Raw genomic sequence first — 12,650 nt, forward strand, 5'->3', positions numbered from 1 at the left:
TTACAACCAGGAAAGACACCAGTAACTCCCTGTCCTGACAGCTGACATCTCTTCAGGATTGTGGTACTTGTCCCTGCAAGTACCACCTGTGCAGTCAGCTAAGATGTGTAGTAAGGAATTTCACTGTCCCAGCCCCAAGCTGTGCAGCTTCCCATCTTTTTACCCCAGCCATAATAGAAGTGTGTCTTTCCTTGCACCTGAGAGATTAATCAGAATGTGTTTGGCTAAAAGTGAGCATTTTTGCCTTTCAGGTGGAGTTTGTTCAGGATCTGCCAAAGACGGCTACTGGGAAAATCCAGAGAAAGGTTTTAAGGAACAAAGAGTGGGGAAGAGTATAACATGATCTGGAAACTGAGGAGAGAAACTTTCCATCATCCATACCAGCCATAGCACATCACAGCTGGCGTGTGGTCATGACCCAGAGCACTAGGAGAACATATGGAAAAACAAGCTGCGGAAAAAAAAGGAGATAACACTCATATGGCTTGAGGATATGTATTATTAGACCATTTTGCCAACGACCTACAAATTTTCAGAAGGGGGAAGGTGCAAATAATTAAGAATGAGGAATGGGAGAGAGAAGGGATAGATCCAAGAGCTTACAAAGGTTTAATTTTTTTCTGGAATTAGTATAAACAGTTTCCTTTAAAAAAAAAAAAAAAGTGTAACTACAACATTTTGATAATTACAAATAAAGGAGAAATTAATAAAAATAATCTTTGTCCTGTAGTGGGTATCAGAAGTGATTCTCTCTTCGAAAATTATCACTGTAACATTCCCAAATTCTTTCTGAGTGGAAGGAGAAAGACATATTTTTTAACTACTTCTCTTCATCTTGATGAATTTGTGATCTACTTAAATGGTTAAAGTGGGGGAAAAGAGAAGATACAAAGTGCTTTAGGTTAAGGTGCAAATTATGCACAATTAACAACGGTGTAAATGATTACAAGAAAAAGGTTACTTCACAGAAAGACTTGTGCTGCCTGGTCTGTTTTGTGCTATGTTCTGTTCTCATTACTTCAAAAGAAGCAAATGATAAAGTAGAAAGAGTTTCACTCCAAATCCTTTTTGGCAGAGCGTCCAGGTTTCACGTCTCCAGATAAAGGCTAATCTTTACAGTGCCTCGTTTGGGAAACACATGTCCTGAAAGCCAAATGAACTAAATGAAGAGGATCTACCCCAGCCAGCTCTCAATCTATACTGTCCACAGCAAACAGGTCAGTAAAACGTTGTTTGTCTGAATTCCTAGTGTTGCTGACCATTGAGAAGCAGCAGATGGTACTAAATCAGAAAAAATAATTTCTGATTCTTGCAGCAGTTCAGAGGACTTTGCCATTACTGGGTCTTTTCCTCAATTTTCTTACTTCATTTTCATCTCTAAGTTTGCAGGTGAAAAAGTGCTAAAAACTGTCAAAGGCTCCCACAGAAAAACTTTGCAGACATTTTTGTAGACCAGTAGGGAATCCTGGATTTAAAATAGTTTTTATCTTGCCAGTCTTGAATGCTATTTCCAGTCTTGAATACTGTTCCTAAAAGTTCTTTCTCTCCTCTTTTCTTTACAGGCTATTGTGTAGATTTTGTCATTGCAATGCTCTGAAATCTGTAGATTATAGCTAAGTCATAGAATTAGAGCAGACTAAGAAATGAGAAATATCTTACTATGTGATTAAAAAGAATAATCAAAATGATTAGGCTTTTCTTTTAAAGGAATGAAAGTGGATCCATTGTTTTTTAGCATTAACAGTGGAGGTCACAACCTCAAAGAGGACATATTTAGGGAATATTTAAAAGACCATTTTTCACCGTAAAACCTTTTCAGATTAATTTTTTCCACCAGGTCCTGTTAATAGAGTTTTGGTTTAAAATGTAAGTACCATCTAAATAAGTTTCTGCTCTATAATCCTGATTCTGAAATGGGTAGCACTTAGGGACATAATAACACTTAATTTTATATCCGTGTCTTATGATTCTTTCTCAGGAGCAAATGATACCCTATAGGATTATTTACAGCTGGTCAGTTTTTCTCTACCACAATTTCCATGTAGCATGGAGAACACTGCAAATTACTGTTGTTTTGACAAGGTATCTGTTCTGGGGGGAAAATCTCCATCCAGATTTTTTATGCTGTCAGGTATCACTGAAAAGATTAAGTTGTGCCAGTTCTGGGTATTTGAGTTCATTCACCTGATAGGCAGATTAAATATTACTGTAAAAGCTCCTGTTAAGGAGTAAGGAAATAATTCCACTGTTAAATAAGTTACTTTTTCTTGGTGAATAAAATTTGACCAAAACTGAGATCCATGCATCAGAGATGTAAGGATAAGTGGGTACGGTTGAAAACATGGGACAAAAGGTAAATGAATACAAAACGAACTTAAAAACCTGGGACAAAGGGCAAAACTTTACAGCTTCGCTCAGGCCACAGAAATTCCACATGGAAAAGAACTTGATCAAGAGTTTACCTATAATTTTGTTCCTAGTTTGTGGATAGCTTCATCCTTTGTAAGAACAGAAAAGAAAATTAATCTGTATTTCAACAGTCACTCACCCAACCTTGTACTGAGTTTAGTGACTTGTGTTTAGTGGTTGCAAAAGGAAAATCAATAGATGGACCCAGGTTTTAGAAACATCATAGGCCTCCAGGACTCCACTGGCTCCTGCTCTGACTGCAAGCTCTTCCAGACAGGAGCCAGGTTTTTTTTCCATGTTTGATAATCTTCATGTGCACTTAGGAGAAGCCTCTAAATAGCATTAAAATTTTTAGAGTTGAGCACAGTTCTGAAGCAATCTTCTAGAGTGCTGGGGGAAAAAAAAAAAAAAGAGAGAAAGAAAAAAAGAAGAGTAGCAATGGAAAGGAAGAAAATAATTGGACTTGAGAGCTTTTAGGATCATTATGGTGAGTACAGATGGAAGAGGGCATTTACAGCGAGCAAATGTAGAAGTGTCTAAATCAAATTTGGGGACCTACGTAAGGGATTCCTGAAGTGAAGGTTCTTCGGATGTATGTGGTGAATGGATATATCAGTCAGCAACTGTTCAGGCTAAAGCAGTGAGAATCTTGATGGAAGTAGTCTGGAAACATCCTTTAGCTCCATGTGAAGGAAAAGGAATAGAGAATCAGCTACTTGAATGCTTTGGTGTAAGAACCAGTAACCTTCTCATAATGCAAACAATAACATCTGATGTTGTGTTTGACTAAGGAGAGTTGTGGGCAATTAGCAGCCCCAAAGAACACATCAAGAATCTGTAAAGATCTGCTGAACTACAGACAAGATGCCAGATCAGTACTGTACATTAAGTCCTTAAAAAGCTGGTGGTAAAAAAAATAAGAAAGCAGGATGGGGAACTTCACATTTAATTGAATTGTTAAAAACACCAGTTTGGCTGTGACTAGCCTCAGTGACTTCAATTAATAACTCACCAATTCATAACTGAATTGTCTTTGGATAATCTCAAGATTATTTTCTTTTTCTTTTTTTTTTTGTTGTTGTTGCAGGATTCATAGCAACAATTCTGCAAATTTTCTTATATAGTCCACAGCATCTATGTACATCATCTTCTGCCATGAAGTTGTTGTTTAAATTACAGACTCTAAAATCCTTGTGGACTCTGAAGCCTCCTAATAGGACTTTCCACGGACACCCCAGGCTGCTTGCCTCTGATGTATATTCACAGTACGAGTCTGTCAGGAGGGGTGAACAGGAGATACCAAAGTACTTTAACTTTGCAAGTGATGTACTGGACAAATGGTCTGAGATTGAAAAGGTAATCGGTCTTTTGTTGTGCAGATGAGATACTTTAATCTGAAATTTCATTTGAAATAAGTTGGGTTTTTTCTTTATCAAAAAAATCAGTTGCCAAAGCCAATTTGCATTAGGAAATTATACAAAACCTCATTCTTTCTTGCTTTATTTTAAAAGTGTCTCTCACCCACGGTGCTCCCTATGTAGGTAGAAAAAGAATTGGTAAGTCCCTTTTGACTTTGATTTAACCTCGGAATGGCTGTGCTTATTCCTTCTGCATACTGTAATAAATAAATCATAAAAATACAGGTAGCATAACAATAACATTGCATGCTAGGGAAAATTCTCCCACAAATGTTTAATTGCCTTGCTCCAAAGTGGATTCTGCATTTGTCCAGATGGCCTGTAGTTAAAGACCGCTTAACTCCCCTCTTTCTGAGCAATCAGACTAGAAAGAGTCCTGGGATACCATGTTGTCCTGTTGTTTTATTTTGTCCTCTGCCTGTGCTGCTTCTGTTTAATAGTATTCCACAACTCCATCCAGAATATCAGGAGTATTATGTGAAGTATTTCACGTTATCTGTAACTTTGTAGAAGCATTAATGCTCAGCATAAGGCTTAAACTGAAATAGGATCCAGACTAGGACTTAAGTCTGAAGACAATTGGGCTGGGAAACATTTCAGGTTCAGAAAAGGAGAATTTATGGGGAATATCTAAGCTTGATCTCGATCCATTAAGGACAAGGGAAAAATAATAGCTTATATGCCAGTTGTGAAATACTCAGATTTTCCATAATTTGCAGATATTTGTGCATTATAATTTTGTGGTCTTTCAGAATAAAATGTTTTGGTTTTGAATCCCTATGTTTTGTAGGCTGGAAAGAGACCATCAAACCCTGCCTTTTGGTGGATAAATGGAAAAGGAGAAGAAGTGAAGTGGAGCTTTGAGGAGCTGGGGTTCCTGTCTCGGAAAGTGGCCAATGTGCTGACTAAAGTATGTGGACTGCAGAAGGGGGACAGAATTGTTGTGATCCTGCCGCGAGTCCCAGAATGGTGGCTGGTGAATGTGGCTTGCATGCGAGCAGGTCAGTGAGCATATCTGAGACTGGTAAACCTGGTTAATGCAAATCAGTTGAGAGGATCAAGTATTTATATGGTTTATAAAGGAAAAGTAATGTAATAATCTAGCGAGTGGCCTAGCTACCAATTATGCAGGCAGTCCTGAAGGATTTGCAGTAGGTGCTGTAGGACAGGTGGCCTGTGCAGCAGGCATGGAGATGACAGAAGGCAGGGAAGAGCAGTGGAAGTCACCAGAGGGGTCCACATTTCATTCCTTACAGGAGAGCACAAGCAGCTGCATTATTCCACTATAACTGTTTGGCTTGGGAATGCCAAGGCAAATCCATCTGAGGTCAGTTTGGGAATAGTTAATAGTTTAGGTTCTTAGAAGAGAATTAGATGTAAAAAATGCCATCCCAAACTAACTTTATTGCTCTTCCAGGAATTGTCTTAATTCCAGGAATATCCCAGTTATCAGCCAAAGACATACTGTATCGACTCCAGGCATCAAAGGCCACGTGCATCATTACCGATGACACACTGGCTCCTGCTGTGGACTCAGTGGCATCTGAGTGTCAGTTTCTGAAAACCAAGCTAATCGTGTCCAAAGGCAGTAGGGAGGGATGGCTGAACTTCACTGACCTGTACAAGTGAGTATGAGTTAGTGACATTGCAGTCATGATGCAGAAAGCAGACCTGTGCTCCACAAGTGCTCGTTTACAAGTATTCATCAACTACGAATACTCATCAAATGCCAACATTAAGGTGTTAATCACGACTGCTTGATTGCTGATCCACATCGGAGTTGTTTACTAACAGTGGTCTTGTTCTGGGAAGTTTCTATCCTGTTCTTAAGGGGAAGTCTGTCTTTGAGGAAGTGTAACTCCACTTTATTTTAGTCTAATTTGGTGAAAAACTTCTGTGAAGCTTATTTGGGGTAGGAGTTCTGCAATATGCAATACTTCATTACATTCTGAAGCCTGTGTAAAGTAACCATTGAAGTCACAATTGCATTCTCTGTTTTAAAGAAACCAATCTGCTGACCATTCCTGCGTCAAAACAAGGCTTCAAGACTCAATGAGTATCTTCTTTACCAGTGGAACCACAGGTTCTCCAAAGATGACTGAACATTCCCAGGGTAGTCTTGGTTTCAGACCCCTTTTAAGTGAAAGGTATGAAAGGTTTGAGCCTGGTTGAACATGGGATAATTGCGTAGTAGAACTGATGAAAAATTACTGAATAAGAAATACCAATGTACGGCCCCAATCTTTCTCCCTCTGAAATCGGACTAGAAACTCCAGCAAATTTCTAGGGGAGTAAGATCACGCCCAGTGTTTCCATTTTTCAATGAATCTCTCTTACCCTTTCTTTAGAGTGGTTCGAAGGACAGCCATCAGCTGGGAATACTTTAGCGCAAAGAACCAAGAGATACCATGCTGTTTGGGCTGCAAAAAGCTTTGTGACATGCGTAGATGAGCAGAGGCAGAGTTTATGTTGGTTGCACAGACTGCCCTCGTCCCTTAGCAGCCTTAGAACTGAAATACCTGGTGTCCAACACAGCATCCATGAATGCTGCTGCTTCAGCCCTATCTTTCCTACCTAGTGGAAAATCACTTTATTGAATAGACTCCTCTGTTTCCCTTACTCTATCCTATGTTTTGACTGACATCATATATGTATGATATACATATGTATGTGTGTATATATGTATCTTTTCGTACAATTTTTTCTGCTCTATCAGGTACTGGTTGGATTTGACACCCTCAGACATAATATGGAGCACAGCAGACACAGGATGGATACTAGCTTCACTGGCATCTTTTTTTGATCCCTGGGTTTTTGGATCATGCATCTTTATACATAAACTACCACAGATTGAATCAGCAGCCATCCTAAATGTAAGACAAAACTCATGGAGATGTGTTAATCCGCAGAAAGGGCGCAAAAAAGTAATTCTTAACAGCATCCATAGATTTCGTGAGGGTTGTGTCCATAGTTGTGTTTGAGATGCTTTATCCGTTGCGTAAATCCCCTATTTGCATTTTTAATGTACACAAAAGGGGCAAACCTGTGGTTCATTCGTACGTTTTGCTCATAGCTGGTGAGCACGTGAATGAAAATCATCCAAAAGCAGCAATAATTGCTTGCCTTTTGTTCTAGTTGACCATGGAAGTAATATCAGCTTGTATTAATGCAACTGAAACGGAAGCTTTTCTCTGCCCACACTGGCCAAGATGAAAGTGAAAACCTCCCTGTAATGTAGACAGAGACAGGCTTATTCTGCCCGTGCTCCAAGCTGTGCGGTCTGGGTGTCATGTAGACACGTTAGCATGGGATTTTGTCCGATCAAATATATACTGTGAATCTCTGCATATTACACCAGCCATAGGAGGGTTTCTTACCCAACAGAGAGCTTATGGTGCTTTTACATAGAAAGGAGAGCTACGTTTGCCCCCTGTATCACCTGTTTACTGTACATCCACAAGGCAGTTGTTTTGTCTGAGCTTCATATGTCCATCTTATTGTTTAACTCACTAGACTCTCTGCAGATTCCCCATTGACACGCTGGTTGGTGCTCCAACATTGTTTCGCATGCTGGTGCAAAATGACCTCTCCAAGTACGTCAAGAAATTATTTACTAATGTTTAATTTATCCTAACTAAACTTTAGTGATCTCCCAGATTTAGCTGCTTGGCCCAAAATAGGATAGTAATTTAGTATAAAATATCCTTCATGAAAAGACTGCCATACAAAATGTGTGAGTTTTGCTGAATTTTATGATCCAACTTACAGAAACTTTCCTTCAGAAAGTTGAGACTTTCACTACTGAACTTGTCAGCAAATACCTGAGGCTATGAAACTGAGCGCCTGTTAAATTCTTTATCGTAATTTTCAATTACCACATTAATTGTCCATGCTTTGGGAAGGACTGTCATCCTAGAAAGTCAGTGTCAAGATAACTGTGAGGGAGCGACTTGTTGTGGCAGTTGTACATCATCCCCTGCTCCAGTTCTCACTGCCTGCCCTGCTCCTTCCTTCCCTCTTGCACTTTCTCACGTGGGCTGTTGCAAAGGGTCAGCAATCAGGGCCCTGGCTCAGCAAATCGCTCTGTGGTTAGTTATAGGCATGTCCTTAAATCCCAGTTGACTTCAGCAAAAATTTAACTTTATTTTTCACGTGTTTAACTCTGACTGCTACTACTCATATGTATAGCGTAGAGCACAGACTGATATCCTTTCTGTGTCAGGAGCCAAAGGATCAGGAATCCTCTCATCTCCCCACTTCATGGGACTAACTCTCCCAGTAATCAGCTCTCCAGTATTATTTCTTTATAGTTGCATGCTCCTTGTCTTGCCCAATAGATTTAAGTACTGCCTCTCTTGTTTTTTAACACCTTGTGAAGCTACAAATTCATGAACCTGAAGCACTGCATGAGTGGAGGGGAGCCACTCAACCCAGAAGTCATGGAGCAGTGGAAAAGCAAGACTGGGCTGGACATCTATGAAGTATATGGGCAGACTGAAACGGTACATCTGTAGGGTCAATATTCTATTAAATCTTTGTAATTCCTTTTTGCTTTACGGTGTTTTAATGTTTGTTTTCAAAGAACACAGACTGTTTCTTCCTTCATGTTTCTGTGAATGTTTCAGTAATCTCCTCCCCTGATAACCTCTGAAAGAACACCCTTTCATGGCTCTCCTCACAGAACCTGCCAGAAACATGGATTGTTGGGAGGAGATGTGCTCTAATATTTCCATAAATATCCTTAAGCAAATTCCAAGTGACAGTGACAGGCAAGAGGGCAGAGTTTGAATCTAAGGAAGAAGACTGGTTAACAGAGGGCATCAATTCTTCACAGATAATGGAACAGGATTCTTTCAGGGAGTTTCTTGATTTTGCTTATCGGTAGCATACAGCACCATACAGACATATAGGATCCTATGAACCTTAATTCCTTGCTTTGGAATTATTCTAGAAAATACATTTAATGAATTGAATGTGAATGTAGCAGTTTTCTATTGCAAAACTTTGTTTTGATTTTGATTTTTACAGGGAATAATCTGCTCTGTTTTTAAAGGAATGAAGGTTAAACCTGGATCAATGGGGAAAGCAGCTCCTTTTTATGATGTGCAGGTTTGTTGGCTGCTCTTTAGATTCTTTCATAGGGGTTTTTTGGTTGGTTGGGTTTGGTTGGGGTTTTTTTCTGATTGGACTAAAGTATGTGTTGTTTTTCATTCTAGATTGTAGACAAAAATGCTAATATTCTGCCTCCAGGACAACAGGGGGAAATCGCTATCAGAAGCAAACCTATAAGACCGCTTGGTTTATTCTCTGAATATGTAGTAAGGACTTTATTTTATTCCTCACGACCACCAATCTCCCCAAAATCTCTCCAGTTGCATAGTAGTGGTTCAAAAGGCTGAATGTTTTTCACCAGTTTATTATTTATTACCAGGGTAATTTGTTTGTTTGGATTGGTGGATGTTAGAAAAGGGAAGAGAAGAATTTGCTCAAGATTGAGTTAACGTTTTTGTAAAAGAATCAAAATTTTTTTGTTTTTTAAACCTATTTTATAGCAATGTCAGTACAATTCTTCAACATCCTTGACTGAAAAATGAAGTTCCAGTGCATTTAACATTATGTGCATTATAGCGTAACATATAGCTAATGCATGCTCAAAATCTAAACTACTGTTTGTAAACCACTTTGAGGATAACCCTAAGAAAACCGCAGAAAGTGAACGTGGGGATTTTTATGTCACTGGAGACAGAGGGACTATGGATGAAGATGGATATTTTCAGTTTATTGGAAGAGACGATGACATCATCATTTCTTCAGGGTCAGTTTGCATGCTTCCTTTCTAAATCTGCCATTGTATAATCTTACATGTTGTGTTCCTGGTGAACTTGTCCATGATAGTCCTATGATGAATGTTTTGACCTCTTAATTTAGGAATACTTGCTTTTATTATTAGCTTTTCACAGACCTGCAGTATCGTCTTGGTGATGTCAGTGGCATCTCTGTATCCGTTTCCCCTGCAAAATCTCATCTCTTTCAACAAAGAGTGAAGACTTCCATTGGCAGAGGAGGGATTTTAATCTAGTTTGGTTTTTGACTAAAATTGAAGGACATCTCTATCGGACTCAAAGAGCATTGAAACATTTTATTTGTAACATGTTGAAATAAAACAATTGGATATTGTATGATGTGATACCATAACGTGGCATCAGCTGGTACTGCAGACCCCAGCTATCGGGGTGGGATGGAGTTCCAGCTTAGGAGCCAGAAGGAAGGGGGAGAGATGGAGAGCTATCCACAGCCCCAGCAGTCCTTTACCACATGACCACGATGAAATGCTCCTACCTTCTAACACTGCCAACTTTCCCATTCTGCCTAAAGTTTCTATAGTTGGTTGTTGGTTTGTTTTGTTTGTTTTTTTTTTTTCTTCAATATGACGATTAAAAAACATTTGGTACTGGTTTTCCAGCTCATAAAACCAAATCCTGCATTTTTCTTTCCTTACTTAGATATCGCATTGGGCCATTTGAAGTAGAGAGTGCCCTGATAGAGCACCCAGCAGTAGCAGAAACAGCTGTTGTCAGCAGCCCAGATCCCATCAGAGGAGAGGTAATGATGCTCAACAGTGGTGGGGGAAGCAATATGTTTGTTTAAATATATAACTATATAAAGGAGTTCCTACTTTACTGAATAATGTACACCTCTGAGGCAGTCATGCCAGCACGGATAATCCTACTTGGGCTGACAGGCAAAAACCCTTCCCATTTACATGCCTTGACTCTTCTTAGTTTCTTTTCATCCCAAGAAGGTCTTCTCTGTGGAGAACATTACAGTGATGTTTACTTTCCCCTTGTTGTTAAGCACTTGTCTATACACTGAAATTGTCTTTTCTGGCTGTCTTGGTGTAGCCAAAGTTACACTGTAACTGCCCTAGCGTTAGACTTGGGCTACATGCATGGAGAAAGCACAGTCCTGTGCTGGGATGATATGGGCCTACGGTCCTCAGTGTGAACTTCAGAGAGAAACAAGATGTCCCTCAGCTTCAGGGAGAACTCTGCAGAGACACCTATTACTCCTTCTTCTTGGCCCCTCCTGAGAGGGTAGAGCAAATGCTCTTGCTTTGTAATGAGGGCAGGAAAACAGGGCTTTCAGCTTTCCCTTCTGCGCATACATGTGCAGAAGCTGGGCACAACCATTTCTTATTTTGTGCTGGTTTCTCTGTTCCTCCCTTTTGCATGTCATGACTCTGAGCAGTACTGCTCACTGGTAACCTGTATATCAGCTTTTAAAAATGGATGGTGTCGGATAACTTTTGTTGACTTTACCTTACAGGTTGTGAAAGCATTTGTGGTCCTGTCCCCAACCTTTTCATCCAGTGACCTGGAGAGCTTAACCTGTGACTTGCAGGAGCATGTCAAGAAAACTACTGCTCCATATAAGTACCCTAGAAAGGTAAATGCTTCTGAGGAGAAAGTTTAAACCAGGGCACCCTTCCATAAATCTCAGGAGAATTACTATTTGGATTTTCATGATTCACCTGAAAGAGACAGTGGTAAAGATTCAGGTAGAGCACTGGCTCCAGAAAATCTTTCCTAAATAACATTAGTATGCATTTGAGTAAAGTGTTTGTTTAAATATCTCAAATATTTATAGGCTTTGTATGATATCCTAGTTAGATCTGCATGTTCTAAGTCAGGTTCGCAATCATAATTCTCCATTCAACCAAGCACTCTCCGGTGACTTTAGGGTAATGACTGACTGACTAAGTTTTTATCTACTGCTCCTCACAGTTAATAAATAAGAGGAAAACCCAGGAGAATACACTTGGTGTTTCTCAGCAATCCCAGCACTACAGGAAAAGAGCTACTAGCAGTGCCTTAGTTCGCTTGTGCAGAACTCATAGGAACTAAGGACCATTGAAAACTTTGTGCCAATAACATCCCTTTTTTATTCTTTTTCATCTCTGACCTCTGATACCATTTAGGTATTCATCCTTCTGTTACAGTACTCGTGTTACAGTACTCAGTTTGGTTAGCTGGGAGGCAGCTACACAGATGTTTGGCCATCTAGGCAGCTAAAGAAATTGTTTCACAAGTGGCACAATGTGCTGCCTTGATTTGGCTTGGACTTGATCCTTTAGGCAAGCAGTTCTTACTGATGAGAGTCCTCTTAGTTTTCCAAATTTTCTGAGACCCAGTCTTGGAAAACCAACTCTGTAGAACATGCTACATTGTTTTCTGTCTTTTTTTTTTATTTAGGTGGAATTTGTCCAAGAGTTGCCAAAGACAGTCACTGGGAAGATCAAGAGGAATGAATTAAGAAACAAAGAGTGGGGACGGATGTAGCATTGTTTGGAATTTAACAGAACTTCTTTCATTCCATTAACACTATATAAATTTCTCTGATATAACTGCCCTCCTGATCTATTTTTGTTACATGCCTGAGCATCAAAAACTATAGATAACACCAAGATGTGATGTTTGTGCCTGCTTGCACAGTTTCTAATGTCAGTACCACAGTTTCAGTTCCTGAAGCACTGCTGGGAAAGGGAACAAACCATACAACTCCATTCTAATCCTGAATGTCCACAGGTTCACCAGAATTTGGCTGGTGACCCATCTCTTTTAGATAGCATCCAAGATCAGTGAAGAGATACTGCTGATATCGATTGTCTAGCTCCAAGCTGCAAAAAAGCCAGGCATGGATTTGAGTGGTTCAAATGCTCTGTCCTTAAATGCAGCATATTTAAACTGAATGCAGCCCTCCTATCATTTACTGGAGATGGAAAGACTCGTCTTTATTGATACCACCATAGGACCTTCATAAACC

At 39.7% G+C, this 12,650-nt stretch overlaps 2 protein-coding genes across 2 annotated transcripts in view; both read left to right on the top strand.

The window, feature by feature from the left end:
* The window catches only part of LOC104077327 (acyl-coenzyme A synthetase ACSM4, mitochondrial-like), a gene marked incomplete at its 5' end in the record, with an annotated part of 8,771 nt that extends 8,433 nt beyond the window's left edge, over positions 1–338 (top strand). The window contains one exon of the mRNA XM_009578514.1: positions 252–338. Within this exon, the coding sequence (XP_009576809.1) occupies positions 252–338 (87 nt within the window). The remainder of the gene's footprint in view (positions 1–251) is intronic.
* Positions 339–3,564: 3,226 nt separating this feature from the next.
* LOC104077325 (acyl-coenzyme A synthetase ACSM4, mitochondrial-like) lies at positions 3,565–12,166 on the top strand. Its single transcript, XM_009578513.1, has 13 exons — positions 3,565–3,765; positions 4,618–4,828; positions 5,245–5,452; positions 5,831–5,974; positions 6,544–6,700; positions 7,341–7,420; positions 8,206–8,329; positions 8,856–8,936; positions 9,044–9,145; positions 9,515–9,642; positions 10,331–10,430; positions 11,154–11,273; positions 12,080–12,166. The coding sequence occupies exons 1-13, from the start codon at positions 3,565–3,567 to the stop codon at positions 12,164–12,166; spliced, it is 1,743 nt and encodes a 580-aa protein (XP_009576808.1).
* The last annotated feature ends 484 nt before the right edge of the window (positions 12,167–12,650 follow it).

Source organism: Fulmarus glacialis, unplaced genomic scaffold (assembly GCF_000690835.1).
Source record: "Fulmarus glacialis isolate BGI_N327 unplaced genomic scaffold, ASM69083v1 scaffold38265, whole genome shotgun sequence".
NCBI lineage: Eukaryota > Metazoa > Chordata > Aves > Procellariiformes > Procellariidae > Fulmarus > Fulmarus glacialis.

Coding starts and splice junctions, on each gene's coding strand:
- LOC104077325 (XM_009578513.1), top strand. CDS start 3,565: ATGAAGTTGTTGTTTAAATTACAGACTCTAAAATCCTTGTGGACTCTG. Junction 4,829..5,244: donor TGTGGCTTGCATGCGAGCAG/GTCAGTGAGCAT, acceptor TTGCTCTTCCAG/GAATTGTCTTAATTCCAGGA. Junction 9,146..9,514: donor GTTTATTCTCTGAATATGTA/GTAAGGACTTTA, acceptor AACCACTTTGAG/GATAACCCTAAGAAAACCGC.